Below are 18,147 nucleotides of genomic sequence, written 5' to 3'. Positions count from 1 at the left end.
ATTTAAGAATGACTGCTAAGATTATTTATGACTTTATGGTAAAAAAAACACTTTGGGGGAGAAAAGTATATAAGGAAATGAGTAGTGTATCACTTACCCTAGTGTTCTAAATGCTGACTGGTCCAAGTGAACTGGCCTTCGGTCTCTGTTAAAGCCAAGTTGTGGTCTCCATTGCCGTCCATTGCTGGATTTTTCCCAATCACCAGGTTTGAGTACAGTTGCAGGCTTTCTGAATATTTGAAAATTCAACATCTTAGTTATATACAAATGCACTACCATTATGAAATAACGTAGTTAGTTTTGAAAAAAAAGTAAACTTAGTTACCTGGCTCCTGGTAACACTGTAGCTTTAAAAATGTAATCTTCAGCAAACTGTGGGTCTTTAAAATTAATACTGAAAAAGAGCAAACAAATCCTTTAATAGAAAAGCTGAATTAAGTACAACTTGAATTACTCAAACTCTCAAATGGCTATTTAAATGTGAATAACTGAATTCCACAGATATCTAAATTTTCAGCTAATTATTTCTCCCTTTGGTTGACTGTTTTAGATACTCTCCTTTTCAAACTGATACCAGTCAACAGCATCTATTTAGTGTCTCCTGTGTCAAAAGCACTGTACAGGAAAACTACAGAGCAATACAAGAAGCTTTAAAGATGTTTATAATCTAAAATTTAAATTTTAAAACATTAAAAATCTTTAAATCTGCTCATATATACTAAGGATCTCCCCTTAGCATGTAATAAGGGTCAAATCCCATTACAACAAAATTCTACAAATTACTGGAATTCCCAAAGAAAAAGTTGCTTCTAAAAAGTCATTCCCAGGATGTGATCTTAGAGACTTATTTTATAGTCCATTTTACTGTAATGAGATTTGATCTGTACGTCTATTTTAAGAGAACAAAATTCAGCCTGTGTGATAATGGGCAGGTGTCACATACAAAGTGGGCATTTATTTATAACCTCTTGATTATTAGAGAATTTACTATTTAGAACCATTCAGGTTAAAAACGATCAAAAGTTGTTAGATATAAAAACAAGTAGTTTATGTACAATAATGAAGAGAGAAGTTGCCTACTTTGAAGAAGTATATTCTCATTTTAATATCTAAGTAACACTACTGGTAGCTTTTGTGGAATAAAGGATGAAAACTAATTGCAGAATATGACAAAAGTGAATGTTCATTCAGAAAAAAATCTAGTCTAAGCTCATTTAGTTTCCTTTATTCTCCTCCTTTTCTCTAGCTCTGTTGGGCACTGTACTTTATCTACATCAAAAAGGAAACCAGAAGCTGAATTAGTCAGTTTTAAAAATTCTATTCTTATTTGCTGTAATGACAGAAGGAGCAGAAATGTGAGTAATCCCAAATGGATAAGTATGTGTATGTCTTCTGAATGTATTTTTGCATTTTTTGCATTAACTATGCATATATCTGATGTTTTAAGAAACAACTATTTTAAAATTTGTATTGATACTTTTTGTTTTTATATCACCTTTCTTTCCCTCTCTCCTCTACCAAGTAAGCCATCTCTTATAACAAAGAATAAAAAAGAAGAAAAAGGCCAATTCACCAAACTCAATCAATCAGAGTCTGACAACATATGCAGTATTCCATACCTATAGTCCCCATCTCTGCAAAGAAAGGAGGATGGTATATTTTCTCTGGGGTCAAACTTTCATTATGGTCATAATGACACAGCATTTTACTTTAAAATGGACTTTAAATCAAATTTAGTAAATACCATGAAACTCAGGTTCAAGAAGTGTCATACAGTTTTGAAATTCTGTTTCTCCTCTGGATTTACCACTTTAAAACTTTCTCTATCACACCCATTTATGGTGGGAAAGGAGGTATGGTTTTAAAAAGGTGTTTTTAAATAGAAGTAATTGAAAACCAAGTTAGGAGCCAACAAAATGCAAAAAAAGTTCCAAAGACAATTATAAATGAGGGTTGATGGAAGAGTATGTTTAACCTTTATAACAGATAATTGAAATAATATTTAATTTATTCATGCAATACTCCCAAAATCTGAGACAATGGGAAAATGTATCACAGACTCTCTACTTCTTCCTCTTAGATTTGTTTTCTCCCATTATAAGTTAGGTAAAAGAATAAAATACATCTAAATAGTTGTATTTAAATAATTCTATTATTTAACAAATGTCTTGCTATTCTCCACTGATTAAATAAATATTCTACTCTTCCAGAAAAACTAAAGAATTTATTTACCCTTAAAGTCATAGCACCATGGGATCATAGATATAGAGCTGGAAGGGAGTTCAGAGGCCATGTCCAAAACCTTCATATTACAGATGAAGACACTGAGGCTCAAGGAGCAAGTCATTGTAGATCAGTTTCTGAAACAATGATGCAATAATGGGGGAGGGGGAAAAGGAGGGGAACGGGATGGGACACAGGCTTCCCTATTAAATTCCACTGTTTCTTAGAGGATTCCTGATGTTAATATAGCAATTTCTAAAATTTTATATCGAGATGATAAATTATTTTTCTAAATTAAAAAAAGACATAAAACACAAACTAATTTTGCTATTCAAAGCTTTAAGTTGTTGGTACATGACAAAAGTTCATTACTGTTGATTTTCTTTTAAACCAACTTGTTTTATATTACCTCAACTTTTTCATCATATCATGACTTAAGAATTTTTCTATGTATGATATCTGAAGGAATAAAATTTGCAGAAATCCAAACCTAAACATCCTCTTCATAATTTTCCATTTTGCAAGGTAAAAATGACTCGGTTTTTAAATTAACAGCAGACATTTTTTGCCCCAAAGTCTTTTTTATTCCTAACAGCAATATTCCTTTTTCCTAGATCCTGAGGAAGAGCATTTTGGAGCTGTATGCAATATGGGGCAGTGCAAAGAGCACTGGATCTGATGTCACAGGGCCTGAATTTCAAGGCCACATTACTATGCTCTACCACTTCTTGCTCTACCACCACTGGCAGCCTCTGTGATTGTGGACAAGCCACTTCACTTTGCTGAGCTATTAAAAAATTAAAAAGATGAAGGGACTGGACTAGTTTCCCCACGAGGTCCCTTTTGGTTCTAAATCTAATTTGGCTATGAAATTTGAGGTTTACACACACACCCTTCAATAAAACAGTATCACATTGCCTGAAATAATATTGTACTTAACATTTAACTCTTAATATAGTCTCATCCAAATTACAATTTGAATAAAATTCTCCTAGTAGAAGATAAGGTGCTCCTGAAATTAAAAATACAATGATTTTATACAAATAAATACAAGTTTCACCACCATTAACATAAAATACACTTTCTGCTTCTAATGGCCAAGATTTCCCACTCAGATTTTATTTAAGTGCTTTTAGATGAGTAACTGGCATTTCCATTTGCAGGAAGGCACAACATGAACTTAGACACTATAAAATATCTAATACCAACAGATCTGCAGCATTTACAACGTTGTATAATGAATTCTTGACATGTAACCTACTACTCCAATTACAAGATTACGTCACTAGTACTGTAAAGTCTACTATGTTATGAAGATGCTGAAGATAAGGATGCCAAATTGATTTTTCATTTGTACTACAAGTAGTACTTTATATAGTATCCCTAAGAATGAAATGCTCTGACACATTTTTTTGAAGCCTCAAAAGAAAATAAAAATAGAGTGAACAATTTTCTAACTCAATTCACTTTAAGAATTATCCTTTGAAATGTCTTTTAAAGTACGGTTCTGGGGCTGCTAGTATACATCAGAGAGAAAAGAGAAAACTCCAGTTAGCAAGTTATATCTTTACTATGCCTTTATGCCTACACCATTCATAAAAATTTTAAAAATATGAATTCTATCCTCTCATATTGAAAAGTTTATGATGAATATATTTTTCATTTTAAGGCAGTTTCTAGGACTTATGGGCTTCTCCTCCCATTCTGTCAAAAGCAGGCGTTCAGTTTAATATTCCCTAAAGCATTATAGCACCTAAAAAACCTTTCTAAATGTTTTGAACCATCAAGTCTTTATCTATCATATGTACTTGGATTTAAGTGTTTACCATATACTTCCTACAAGTTTTTTTTTTATTTTAAACTCCCCACTTACCAACAAATAGTATTATAGCTATGATTATCAAGCTTATCTATAAACTTCCATTTAAAAGCATCTTTATTCGCATACTCTCTAAAAATAAAAAGGTTGACACTTCTAATCCTCTAGACTGAACCAAATAGTTAAATATATAAAGTATAAGAAACACTTTCCAAGAAACTAACTTATAGTTGCTGAAACATTTTTTAATTTGTAACACTAGGTGTTAAACAAGGTTCTTGTTTAACGTTCTATCTATGTAAGGGTTTGGGGAAGGGGGAAAATTTAGAAAATTCAGAAGAACTGGTTTCTTTCTCTACTAAAGGATCTCACAACCTCAATGAGTAGTCAAAATTGATATACATTAAGTATGTGGGTCACAGGTAAATGCCTTCTCTAAGAGTTCTTTTGTGAATACATGTGACATCTTCAGCAATATCCTCTGAACACTATAAATACAGATTATATGTTACAAGTTGTGAAAAATCTCTTCAAACAAAATCACAGGGAGAATAAAAAATAAAAAGACCATGATTATATGATTATATGACTATATGATTACATGACTATATGATTACAACTACTTTAGAGAAACAGATACCTAAATAGTCAGGGAAATTAATAGTTTATGGGTGCTAATATAATTAAACTAGCAATACTCCCTAAATTAATTTACCTAGTCAGCACCATACCAAGGGACTAGTTTAGAGAACTACACAAAATATTTTTGAAAATTTATCCAGAGATTAAAGAATGTCAAGGGAAATAATGAAAAAAGTAAAAAATAAAGTGGGGAAGGGACACGTATAACAGTATGAGATACCAAACAATACTTAAAGAGTCATCATTAAAACTATTTGGAACTGGTTATAAAACAGAAAGATCTATCATATTACATACACTACATTCAGAAATAAACAAACACAGCAGTATAGTGTTTGATGACCCTAAAGATTCCAACAACTAGGATTAGGGTTTTCTATTTCACAAAAAAATTGATGAGAAAACTGAAAATCAGACACAAATCTGGTATAAACTAACATCACACCAAATACCAAGATGAGCTCCAAACAGATATCTGAGTTAGATATAAAGAGTGACATTGTAACAAACAAGAGGAGCAAAGTGATAGGTAAGATATATAAAACTAAATTTTAAAGTTTTTTTTTAAACAAATAAAACCAATGTAGTTAAAATAAAAAGGGAAATAGTGAAATAGGTAAACGTGAAAAAAAAATCTTTGCTGTAAGTTTCTCTGATAAAAGTCATATCCAAAATAAATAAGGAACTGATTCAAATTTATAAGAATAACAACCATTCCCTAACAGATAAGTGGTCAAAGGATATGAACAGGCAATCAATCCTCAAAGGAAGAAATCCAAGCCACAACTTCCATGAGAAAAATATTCCAAATAACTAAAAATTAGATAAATGAAAATTAAAGCAATTCTGTGGTTCTACTATCACACTCATCTTCTTTTTGACTAAGATGATGAAAAAAGCAAATGACCAATTTTGGAGGGGCTGTGAGAAAAGAGTCACACTAAAGAACCTTTGGTAGAGCTGTGAAGTGAACCTGCTGTCCTGGAAATCAACCAAAGTTACTCAACAATTCATAACTTTTATGCACTGATATTAAAACTAGGCCTGTCCCACGTGCAGATCAAGAAAGAGGAAAAGGATCCTTATGTACAAAAACACTTAAAGCAGGTTGGGTTTATTTGTTTTTTTGTAGTGGCAAGTAACTGGAAACTAAAAGTATGTCCACCAATTGAGGAATGGTTAAACAAATTGTAGTATGTAAAAATAATGGAACAACAATTTGTTGTAAGAAATAACAAAAGCGCTAATTTCAGAGAAACCTGGGAAGACTTATATGAACTAAGGCAAAGCAAACTAAGCAGAACAAGGAGAACAATTTCTCTTTAACAGCATTAAAGAAAATAACCTTGAAACATTTAGGAATACTGCATTTCTTTTTTTTTTTTAAATTTAGTTTTTTCCCAATTACATGTAAAAACAATTTTTAACTTTGTTTTTTTTTTTTTAAATTTCTTTCCCTCCCTCCCTTTCCTTCTTCCTGAGATGGCAATTTTATATAGGTTATATATGTGCAGTCATGCAAAACATATTTCCATAACAGTCATGTTGTGAAAGAAAACACAGACCACAAGGGAAAAAAAAGCACAAAAAATGTAAAAAGTAAAAAAAAAGTACGTTTTGATGTGCATTCAGTCTCTATCAGTTCTTTCTCTAGAGGTGGATACTATTTTTCATTGTAAGTCCTTAGAAATTGTCTCGGATCTTTGGAAATACTGAATTTCTTAAAATGAAGTGACCAACCCTGATTCCATAGGATTAATGAAATATGCTACCCACTTCGTTAGAGAGGTATGAGGGATTCAAGATGAAGAATAAAACATATGGGAATTTGTTTTGCGTAATTATTAAGCATCCTCTGTGAAGGACTTATGGGAAGCCATGGACAAAAATAAAATGACGCAGTATGAGGCAGGGATATATTCTAGTGATCAGTGAATACTCGTAACATGATCACAGATTCAAGTATTGAAAGATAGCCCTTGCTGATGTCTGGCTTATTAAGCATAGAATTATGAACACATTTTAAATACTTCTTAAAATCATAGACTCAGTTATGGAAGAGATTTCTTAAGTCATCTATTCTAACTCAAACCTGAGTGTAAAATCCCTCCTACAATAACTCCAAGAAGATGATAATTAAATTTCCACAGAAGATGAGATACAGTTATGGCAAATCACTAATTCTCCAGGCAACCAACTCTACTGCCATTCAACTTTTAATGACTTTAAATTGCTTTAAAACTGTTGTTAAAAAAATGGTAATTCTGCTGTGTCTTTCCCTTCCTGTAAACTTTCACATGGAAGAGAAAACATGGAAAGAAAATTGCAGCAAATTTCAAATATTTGAAGAGCTACCATACAGAAGGATTAGGCTTATTCTACTTGGCTTCAGAAGGCATAATTAAGAGCAATCAATGCTACTGCAGTGATAACAGATTTAGGATTGAAGTAAGCAATGACTTCCTAAGAATCAGAGCTATCACAAAGAATGGGCTGCCTCAGAATGTATTTAATTTCTTTTCACTAGAGGTCTTCAAGCAAAGAAGGCAATAAAGGTCAGTTACATTGTAGAAGATCTTGTTCAGGTATAGAGTTGGGCCAGTTGTCCTCAAGTCCCTTCAAACTCTGAGTCTCTAATAATTTAGTTTCTCTAACTCTAGAAAAACAATTCTATAACATACAGTCACAGTCCTCTCCTGCCCTTTCTAACATAAGGAGACTGAAAGCTTCCAAAGAAATCAAGAAAGTCAAATTAGGAAAAAAAAAACTCTAGCTTTAATTTTTAGAATAGTTGTAAGTCAACAACTCTTTGAGGGTAGTTACTTGATTTTTTTCTTTCCCAAAAGCAAAGGCTTTATGAGAGTTGTTTTCTTTACTAGAATCCTGGTAAAGGTTCACAGTTATATTAGAGATGAACTGAAATTTGTAGAAGAAACTTTGGCAAAATTCCCTTCAGATAATGTAGGAGTCAGAAAGCCTGAGTTTGAATCTCAGCTCTACTACTTATGCTTAGAGTTACTTAATTGCATGGTACTTCAATCTTCTCATCCAAATGTAAAAATGATAATCTATAAAGTCACTTCCCAGCTTCATTTCTCACAAAAGGTTCTAAGAATGGCTGATATCTTCACAAGGCAAATCCAAAGATGAGAAGGAAATTCTACTTTGCTTTTACCCATAATACCAAAGTTAACTACCAAAGTTTGGATCACTTACCTGATTGCAGAGTTCTGTGTCAAATCTCGCAACACTGGAACAGGAGAATATACAATTCTAAAGGAGAAAAAAAGATTTAAAATATTATGACCTGTTCCACATGAGTAAACTGAAGCTGTTGAGGCGTGAAGAAGACCATGATAAGCAATGGTTGACAAAGAGAAGATAGAGTGACTTAAATCTCATGTTGCTTCTGTTTTCTAATGTTACAGAATATTATTATGCTGTAAGATATAAATATGACAAATACAGAAAAGCATGGCAAGTTATAAACTGATGTGAAAATGAAGTACGCAGAGTCAAGAAAACTATATTACACAATGTCAACAGCATAAATAGAAAGATGAGCTCAAAACAAGTGAAAATGAATGTTGCAAACTTAGAAATCAGCTTGGCCCCAAAGAAGAGAGATATGAAGACACTTACACCGGGAGGGTGAGGGTAGGGGGGAGTCTACTGATATGGATTATAAACGTCTTTTTTTTTAATGTATTGACCAGTTTTTGCTGACTTCTTGTTCTTTTGCTCTTATAAAATTCTTTGTTATAAGGGGATGATTCTCTGGGACAAGCAGGAGTAAAAGCAAATGGAGAAATTTAAATGATATAAAAAAAATATACATACACACACATATATAAAAATGTATTTTACAAAAATTCAGCATGGCTTCATTGAAAACAGGACATACCAAACTAAACACTTCTATTTTTACCTGGTTACTAGGCTGGAATGAAGTATAAACTTAAGAAAGATTTCAGCAAAACACTGATAGTCTTTCATGCTATTCTTACAGAAAAGGAAAGGTTAAAGGCTAGACAACAATACAATTAGATGGATTCAGAATTGGTTAAAAGGCTAGATCCAGGGAGAAGTCATTAATGGTTCTGCGTCAATTTGGGAAGTGTATATGTGATGTGCCCCAAGAATATGAACTTGGGCTAGTACTATGCAATATTTTTATCACTGACTTAATAAAGGCATACTTATGATATCTGAAGCCATAACAAAGCTGTGTGGGACAGCTAACATACTGAGTAACAGTAACAGTTAACAAACCGAATAACAGGATCCAAATGGATCCTGACGGACTAGAACAGAACCTGCGGCCTTTTGATTGAGTCCAAGTTTCACCGAACAAAACCTTTTATTAATGGGATTTGTTCTGTGGAGTTTGGATTCAGCAAGAGGGCCACATTTGTGGACCTACAGGGCCACATGTAGCCTGGAGGCTGTGGGTTCCCCATCCCTGGGCTGGAACATTGGGTGGAATCTAATAAGATGAACTTTAAGAATGATGAATGTGAAGTGCCATATTTGAATTGCAAAAATCAGCTTCATTAGTACAAGAAGTTGAGACATGGCCAGAGGAGTTCAAGATAAGCCTGAAGATCTGGAGATTTAATAGGAAGTTCAGTGAATCAACAATCTTAGGTTTCATGAAAAGCAACAGCTTCCAGAATAAGTAAGCAACAGGTCCAATGTAATACCAAGAAACCAAATCTGGAGTAAAATGCTCAGTTCTGGGTGACAAATTTTAGCAAGTTGGTCAGTAAGCATTTATTAAGTGCTTACTATATGCCAGGCCCTGTGCTAAGCAGCGGGGATACAAAGAAGAGTGTTCCCTTTCTTCAAGGAGGTCATAGTCTAATGAGGGAGACAACATGCAAACCCCTCTATCCATATAAGACGTGTGAGCATAACAGGGTGGTACCTCAGAGGGAAGGCAACAGCACTGCTAGAGACTGCAGAGGGTGAAGTTTGCACTGATTCTTAAAAAGGGCAGGGAAGCTTGGAGACAAAGGCAGAGGTGAGGGAGAGAGCCCTGCAGGCACACAGGGGGAGTCATGGACAACATGTGAAGGTAAGAGATTGAAAGGCAAGAGACTGACAGTTGTGCTCAAGGAACAGTAAGAATGCCAATGATTCTGTGTTGAGATTGGGCCAGGTGGTAAAGAACTAATAAAGCCAAAAAGAGGGTCTTCTACTTGACAACGGTTGCAATAAAGACCTTGATTAATTGGTGAGTGTCTACTGGAGGGCAACCAGGACAGTGAAAACTTTTGAGTTCACACCCTATTAGGATCAGTTTAAGGAATTGAGGATACTGACTCAGGAAAAGAAAAGACTTAAGAGAGGAGAGAATAGATATCTTTGAAGATCTGAAGAGCTGTCATATAGGAGCCTAGCTCCTGCTTAGTCCCAAAGGGCAGAAATAGGACCAATAGGAAGTAGTTCCAAGGAAGGTTGACGGTTGATAAGGAAAATTTTCCTAATAGTCATCACAAAGCAAAATGGGATGCAGAAGGAGATGGTTTCCGAGTAAAGGCTGAATAACTATTTCTTTAATATGACATAGAGAATATTTTTGTTCAGGCGTAAGCTAGATTAAATAGCCACTTTTTATCATTTCTACACCTAAAAGCTATGCTGCAAATGAGAGAGGTTTACAGAAAATAACTTATGAGATGAAATATTAACTAGACAGACTCAACTAAAACATCATTCTTGAACTAAAGAAAATGTTTATGATTATGATTATTATTACAGTATGCCTTCTGAATTTGATACTTTAAGACCTTGTCACCAAAACATGAATCTCATTTAAAGGAAGAACTAGAATTACTGTGTCCAAAGGGGAAAGGAGCATGGGAAATGAATTTATAAAAACTTGGTATCTTGACCAATAGCCTGTAACCTGATTTTTGGATATAAACTGAATACACTATTTTTAAATATAACAAATCTGTAATTATTTTTAAAATTATCTTTCGTAACTTTAAGAAAAATGTGGAAATAGATACCACAAAACTCCAAAGTATAGAATTAAGTTATGCTTAAATATGTCATTTGACCTCTTTGGACCTGAGTTTGCATATCTATAAAATGATGAAGGTGGCACTATATGATCACTAAGGTTTGTTCCAGTCTTAAACCTATGATGCAAATATCTAAATCCAAATACTCACTGATCTGGAAGAATGGCTTCTTCATGTAAAGTAAGTTTTCCTTGGATCCCATGACAAAGTTCAGGTGGCAAATCTACTGCCTGTGAAGAAATGTATGATCAATTTAACAGGAAAAAAAATTAATTCTAATGTTAGAACAAATAAGATACCGGCATTAATTACCTCTGTGGAGCCTGTTTTGTACAGTTCTGAAAGGAAGTCACTAAGTGGATGGTGTTTTCCCACAAACATTACATCACCACCAAGACTATTTCTTCTAGCTGGGAAAAAGAGAGGAAAAAGGATAGAGAAAACAGAAAGAAGGAAAGAACAGCTAAGTCAAACCATTTTTAAAAACAAAAAATAAAAGCAGCTGCATTTTCAGAAATCAGGAATTTCAACAATCAAAATTAATCCTTTGTTTATATGGAAAATTTTATATGGTCGGTATCAAAGATCTCTGAATGTTAAGAAAGAATTTAGTGGTTTTCTAGAAGTTATTTAAATAAAGGTGAGCAGTGGCTTTTTTTTAGTTTAAAAAACTATGAAGTTAAAGAACTACAGAAGAAATTTCATAACACATAATAGACAAAGATTTTTTAAAGATTTTTTTTCTTACTGCATTTTTAAAAATTCACATAAAATTCATCTTCTGAGAAAACCTAGACTTTTGCAGTTTCTAATTTGTATGGCTTAACAAACATCAGTGCTGTCAAAATATTTGTGACAATGTATTAAGTTTCATCTTAGTACTGTTCTCTGTTGCCACATCTTGTTGATTTTACTTTCATGACATCTCTACTATGTGCCCCCTTCTCTCCTTTGACACAACCATTGTTTTGGTACGGGCCCTCTGTAGTTATCTCCCTACCTCAATTCTCTTCCCACTCCATTCCTTCCTTCACTCAGCTACTAAACTGATCTTCCTAAAGCACAATCTGGCATCTCATACTTCTGGTCAATAAACCCCCAGTGCTCCTATCACCTCCAGAATCAAATATAAAATCTCACTCACTCATTCACCCTATAACACTGGTCTCCTGGTTGTTCATTTTCACTGGCCGTCCCCCATGCCTGGAATACTCTTTCTCCTCATCTCCAGCTGCTGGGTTCCCTGACTTCCTTCAAATTCCAGCTAAAATCTTACCCTTTATTGGAAGGTAATTCCAATTCCCCTTAACAATAGTGTATTTTTTGCAGTTGTGTCCAACTCTTCATGTGTTTTGGGGTTTTCTTAGCAAAAGACATTGGAGTGATTTGCCATTTCCCTTTCCAGCTCATTTTACAGATGAAGAAACTGAGGGGAACAGGGTTAAGTGACTTGCCCTGAGGTATACAGCTAGTAAGTACCTGAAGCCAGATTTGAATTCAGGAAGATGAGTATTCCTGACTCCATACCTGACACTCTTTATCTACTGAGCTGCCTAGCTTCCCTATTCATGCACTACCACTGTTACTATCTCTCGTTTATCCCATCTATAACTTGTTTACACCTAGTTGTTTGCATGCTGTCTCCTCCATTAGACCATAAGCTCCTTGAAGGCAAGCACTGTCTTTTGCCTTTCTTTGTACTCCCAGTATTTAGCACAGTGCCTATAGGGCTTAGGGGGCAATAAATGCTTACTGACTGAGCGTCTTCCTTTTAAGAAAGACTATTTTTCAACCATTTTTTCTTTTGTCAGATAGGGTGGGACAGTGGAGAAATCAATATTCATACAAATAATTTGATTATGTCCATTTCTCATAAGAATTTAATTCTGAGATTTTCTTCTGGACATTATATGTGAGTTCACGTAAAGTACAAAAATGCTGACTACTGTTAGTTCATTAATTTAGCAACATCAAAGTTGATATTTTTAAAAAAGAGAATTGAGTCAGTCTTTTTTATTACTAGCATAACTAACATTAATAGAAATACAATCTTACAAAAAAATACAAGACTGAAATGTTAAGTACATGATTGTATATTAAGCACTTAATATTTTAAAATATAATTCTCACTTTCATCAGGTGTAAGATCAGGATAAACTTCTTCCAGAGCAGCTCTGAGACGACGTTCATCAACAAATGGCAATAGGGCAACACCTAGTTTTTAAAAATGAGAATCAGCTAAATGTTGTCACCACTGACTTAAATCAGCATTTCTAATAAAAGTGTCCTGCTAGTACAGAAAAACAAATGTGTGAAGTAAAGACCAAGAAAGAGTTGAGATTCAAAAATGACTGACCATTGTTAACGTAAATTTTTCAAACTAGAAGGTTAAGTATTCATGGCTAGAATGCTGAAAAAATCAAAATGGCAGAAAAGTCATAGTTTAAGACGTCTATAAATTATAACTTCAAATGATTTAATTACTCACTTTTTCTACATCACCTGTCACAATTTCCCCTTCAAAAAATAATGAGGACATCAATAGCATTTAAATTGCATTTAAAGTTTCTGCTGCTATGGAATAATGGAACAGTTGATGATCACACATTTGAGAATGCCATCTATTAAAAAAGACACGTTAGTTCTTTAAAAATGATGGCCAGAAATTCTTATTGAAAACATATCAACCTAAGTTTGACATGTACAGACAAATAGATATGTATATATGTGATATATACAATTAGCTGACAATACAGTAGATTTTTAGAAATTAATAGCACTTGGGACACTCTGTACTCTAAACCTATATGACTTATGGGTGGGAATCTTTTATCAGTTAATATAAATATAAAAACAATAACATCCTTGAGATTGTTGTTAATGAAATAAACAAGTTTTTCCTTTAAAGTTAAAAAAAATCCATCAGGAAATCAAGTCAAACTCCATATTGTCTCATGTAGGAAGAACATTAAAGTATCAAATAAAAACATTCTCCATTAACTAATGAAGTGTAAAATTAGATACCTACTTCCTTCAAATAAGAAAATATAATATGTTTGCTGAGTCTGGCTATGGTGCTTACATTTAAGTAATGTAGACTGAGGTTCTGGTCACAATCTCAATGTTGGACCTCATTTGTAAAATGGATGGTGTCTAAAAGTGGTTTGTCTGAAAAAGATATGGGAGTCTTAGAAGACTGCAAGCTTAATGATCCAAGAAGTGTGATCTTTAGCTACATTAAAACAGGCATAGCTTCTAGGAATAACAAGATAACTGTCCCTCTGTAGTCTCAAACTACATACATCTAGAGTACTGCATTTAGTGCTGGGAAGTTTAGGGAGCACACTGAGAAGTCGGGGAGTATCCAGGACAACTAGGTTCGTGAAAGACCTGGAGTCTATGACATATAAGCCTCAGTTTAAGGAACTGGAAAAGAGTTAAGTTTCCAATTAACCTGGAAAAGAGAAGGCTTAAGAGGAAAATGATAACTGCTTTCAAGTGTCAGAAGCGCTCTCTTGTGGAAGAGTAATTACACCTGGTTCTGTCTAGCACCAGAAGGCTGATCCAAAAACAATGGGTACAAGCTGCAAAGAAACAAATTTAGGCTTAGACATCATGAAAAAATTTCCTAACAATCAGAGCTATCCTTTCTTGTGAGTGAGACACTTCCAAATTAAAATTAAATGAATAATTCAAGAAAATAAAAATGTAATATTAAATGCTAAGTTTCAAGGAATGGCAATTTTGAAACCTTTACTATCTTCACCTACTTTTTTGCTCTTCTTCTATGTAGCTGATTTCACTTTTTGACTTCTGTCTCAATGACTACATTTTTCAGCGTTGCCCCTCCCCCTCAAAGTTTTCAAATAGTTACTCAAAGGATGCTGAGAATAGGCCTTAACAAAATTTACTCTGAAGATGCGAATTTGTTTCTTGAGAAGATAGTATTTCTTAATAGCAAGTCAAAGAGCAAAAGAATAAATTCCTACATAATGTCTAGAATTATTTGAAAATGTATTTCAAGGATAGTAATATTAAAAGAGAAATGTAGGGAACAATGAGACCAAGTTTATTTAACCATATAGTTTGAATATATAAATCAAAAAAAAAATTTTAAGCCAGCACTGAGTAGTAACACTGGGAATACAGAATTATTTTCTTTTACATATTAACTTCTGATACAATGTGTTACCAATAGCTAAAAATCTCCACTAAAGAAAATCTTCCTCACAACATAAAGAAATTCAACAGTTAAGTCCTATTAAGCAAGAAACTTGAAGAATTAGCAGCATTAAAGTCACAAAACACGCAATGCAAAGGACATGCCACACAAAATACGTAATGCTGGGGAAGTATAAAATATCATGGAAATGCTAAGAAACTACGTATTTGTCATCTTCCACCATTCAGAATGGTGATTCTTTCAAAGAACACTGAACTTTATCTCAAGTATACCTTATAGACATTATCTCACTAAAAAATATTTAACAAACTCACATACTTTGAAGATAATAATGGCTACAACCTAACAGTGGAGTACTTAACTCAAGTAAATATAGCAAATTTACCTCATGTAAGAAACTTTATAAAAATCATAGCTTGAAATAACTCAAGAGATCAATCCTCAAACAAAATCACAATGCCACCAAAAATAATTGCTGATATTAGTAATTTCCTCTTAGGATTTTTAACAATGTCATCAAAACTAAGGAATAAGTGCTTCCATTTCAGCATTTAAATACGACACTGTCAATCGCTATTACAATAACTCAATGATAACTAAAAGAACAGAGTGTTTTAAAGTTCTATAAGCTTTATGTCTTTAACTTTAACTACAGGGCTTCAACTTGAGTCAAGAGTAGTAACAAAGATACGATTTTATCCGTTCAACATTTGTCTACTTAACATGCTTTTGATAACCCAAGGATCCAATTTAATTTGTTGTCGAAATTAAGCATCAAAAAAAAGTACTCTCATATCCTTACTAACTCCTCCTTGCCAAGTTCTTTGGCTAATGCATGAACTAATTTAGTTAGAAATCAGAATACCACATAACTTCTGATATCCGCTTATCTCTCAAAGCATGAAACAGATAAAATTGTGTGCATGTATAAAATTTTACTTTCCTTCTCACTACTGGTTTTTATACCTTATTTTCATCACCGATTCAAACTTAATTTCACATAATCATAAGGGATTCCAAAAACCCACCCTAAATAAAACAAGAAAGTTATAAAGTAAACTTTACATTTTTCCCACCTCATGTTTTTTTCATCCATGCCTTTTAATTTTCCTACTTCTCTTTCTGATGTTTTACTTGCTCATTAGCACCAAGAATGATGGTGGGAGGAAAGAAAATGTACTAGATGTCAATCAATTTTTACTACTTCCTTGCTTTACCAATAAAATGAATGACTGAGAAAAATGTTAAAATTATTCATTAAATTCAAGTTTTATGAATAACATGAGATAGTTGTCCAAGTACAAATACATATTTGGTTATCTCATTTAATTGTTAATTAAATTTGAAAAAATGAGTGTGTCCTCAAATTGATCCTGATTATGTAGTGACATTTTTGCTAGATACTAAGGCAAGTCAAAAGGAAAAAAGGAAAAGATAGAAAGAAAAGACATTAAAGAATAAATAAAACTGGCATTCAAAATTATATAAAAGTATCCAAAATAAGCAAATCCCCAAAAGAACCCGTGTGTTTGTGTTCTTTTTTTTTTTAAAGCACTGCTCACTGACTGAACAGAGTAAGATCTGTTAACTGAATGCAAAGAAGATAAAAGACATAATTACATAATTACATATGAAGGCTGATAAGTAAAAATAATAGAAGAAAAAATTAGTATTAACCATTGTCAATCTAGATTAAGTGCAAAATCCCAGTTCATTCTTCAATATGAATTTTTATTTTTTAAACATTCACTTGAAGATATTTTCCTTAAGTATAACACACAAAGCAAATATGTCTAATTAAAATGTCATTATGGTTTTGTTCATTTATATAAGGGTATGTGCATATATACACACAAATATATACATACATACCCAAATATAAGCATTTAGGTTCTCTAAAGCTGAGATCAGTAAGAAACTTATTACCTTGCCAAGCATATTTCTTCCCATTCAAATCAATAGCAAAATCTTCAGGATAGAAGTCAATTATACTAGATTCCTGCATTAGAAGATGAAAATAAAATGTTAAAAGCAATTATGAAAGTCTGTTATGTCTTCGTCTTAAAAATATTTATCTTTCATTCAGATTATGGTTTTTATAGCTTTTTAAAATGAACACTCTTTATAGAGATAACCTAATTCTACTACTAATGAATTTGATTTTTTGTAATTGTATTTTAAAGATTGAGGAACTGACACAGATGCCAGAATTTTAAAATTTAAAATTATGGACTTAGTTCATTAAATACTAGTCTGCTCCTACATCACATTTTATCACACCAATGAACACATTAAGGAAATGAACAGTTCGGCGGGTTATTTCATGATTATTCTTCTTAGACCTTGAAGCCTTCATGGACAGAGAAAGCAGATTTTAAAAAAAGTTTAGAGTGTCAATAGACAGGACAAATTTTTTTAAAATTTCTGAATAACAATGAAATTAGGTATGCTAAAGTTAAATTTCAAAAGTAGTTCTATTTCTCTAATAGTATTTAAACTAGAAAATAAAAGCTGTAGTGACTCAAGATTAATAAAAATTTTTAAATAGTAGTCCTCCATACATATACACATTTTCTTAAGAAAAAAATGTCTTACAGGGTCACTCATAAGCTTCCGCCATGAGGGAGGTAGAAAGTTACCACTTGCAGCTGGAAACACCCCCATAAGTTGCTCCAGTGGTTTAAACTGAAAAAAAGACAAATGATTAAGAAAATGTAAAATTTTTTTTCAAGTTGGCAAGAAAGTTCCCACAAAGCTACAATTCTAAACAATCAATCTTACCGGTCTTGTGCCCTTTTCAAAATCAGAGGGCATATCTGCAATACCTTCGAAGTCTGAAGCAAATGGCGCATAATGAAAAGGATAATACCACTTCCAGGAAGCACAGCCCTAAAGGTATTAAATATTGTGTTAATTATGGACACAATGAATATAATGAAAATTATGATTGCTTTAAGAAGTAATATTTTTAGCATACAACTACCAAAATAGATATAATTCATATACACAGGTCAGCCATACACTTTTAGGAAGTTGGTCTTTATTACAATTGTATTACTGAACTCCTTGATTCCTAAACAGATGCAAAATTTGGGTTTAGAAAAAAACTATAAAAGCATTTTTAAAAACAATAGAGCCTATTATCGAATACATATCTGGGATCTAGGCTGCTTTAGGAAACAAAACTAATACACTTAAAAGGTTGCCTCCAAGCCATGATGCTTTTAAAATACAGGTCTTTACAGATG

At 33.0% G+C, this 18,147-nt stretch overlaps 1 protein-coding gene across 1 annotated transcript in view; it reads right to left on the bottom strand.

Moving 5' to 3' along the window:
* The window catches only part of XRN2 (5'-3' exoribonuclease 2), a 103,307-nt gene that overhangs the window by 24,837 nt on the left and 60,323 nt on the right, over nt 1–18,147 (bottom strand). The window contains exons 18-26 of the mRNA XM_036750531.1: nt 17,681–17,788; nt 17,495–17,584; nt 16,826–16,898; nt 12,847–12,930; nt 11,029–11,126; nt 10,867–10,946; nt 7,901–7,957; nt 326–394; nt 98–229 (exon numbers count right to left, since the gene is read on the bottom strand). Coding sequence (XP_036606426.1) covers nt 98–229; nt 326–394; nt 7,901–7,957; nt 10,867–10,946; nt 11,029–11,126; nt 12,847–12,930; nt 16,826–16,898; nt 17,495–17,584; nt 17,681–17,788 — 791 coding nt within the window. The remainder of the gene's footprint in view (nt 1–97; nt 230–325; nt 395–7,900; nt 7,958–10,866; nt 10,947–11,028; nt 11,127–12,846; nt 12,931–16,825; nt 16,899–17,494; nt 17,585–17,680; nt 17,789–18,147) is intronic.

This window comes from Trichosurus vulpecula, chromosome 3 (genome assembly GCF_011100635.1).
Source record: "Trichosurus vulpecula isolate mTriVul1 chromosome 3, mTriVul1.pri, whole genome shotgun sequence".
NCBI classification, from domain to species: Eukaryota; Metazoa; Chordata; class Mammalia; order Diprotodontia; family Phalangeridae; genus Trichosurus; species Trichosurus vulpecula.
The sequence above is the reverse complement of the archived record's forward strand: the minus strand, read 5'-3'. Positions and strand labels throughout refer to the sequence as shown.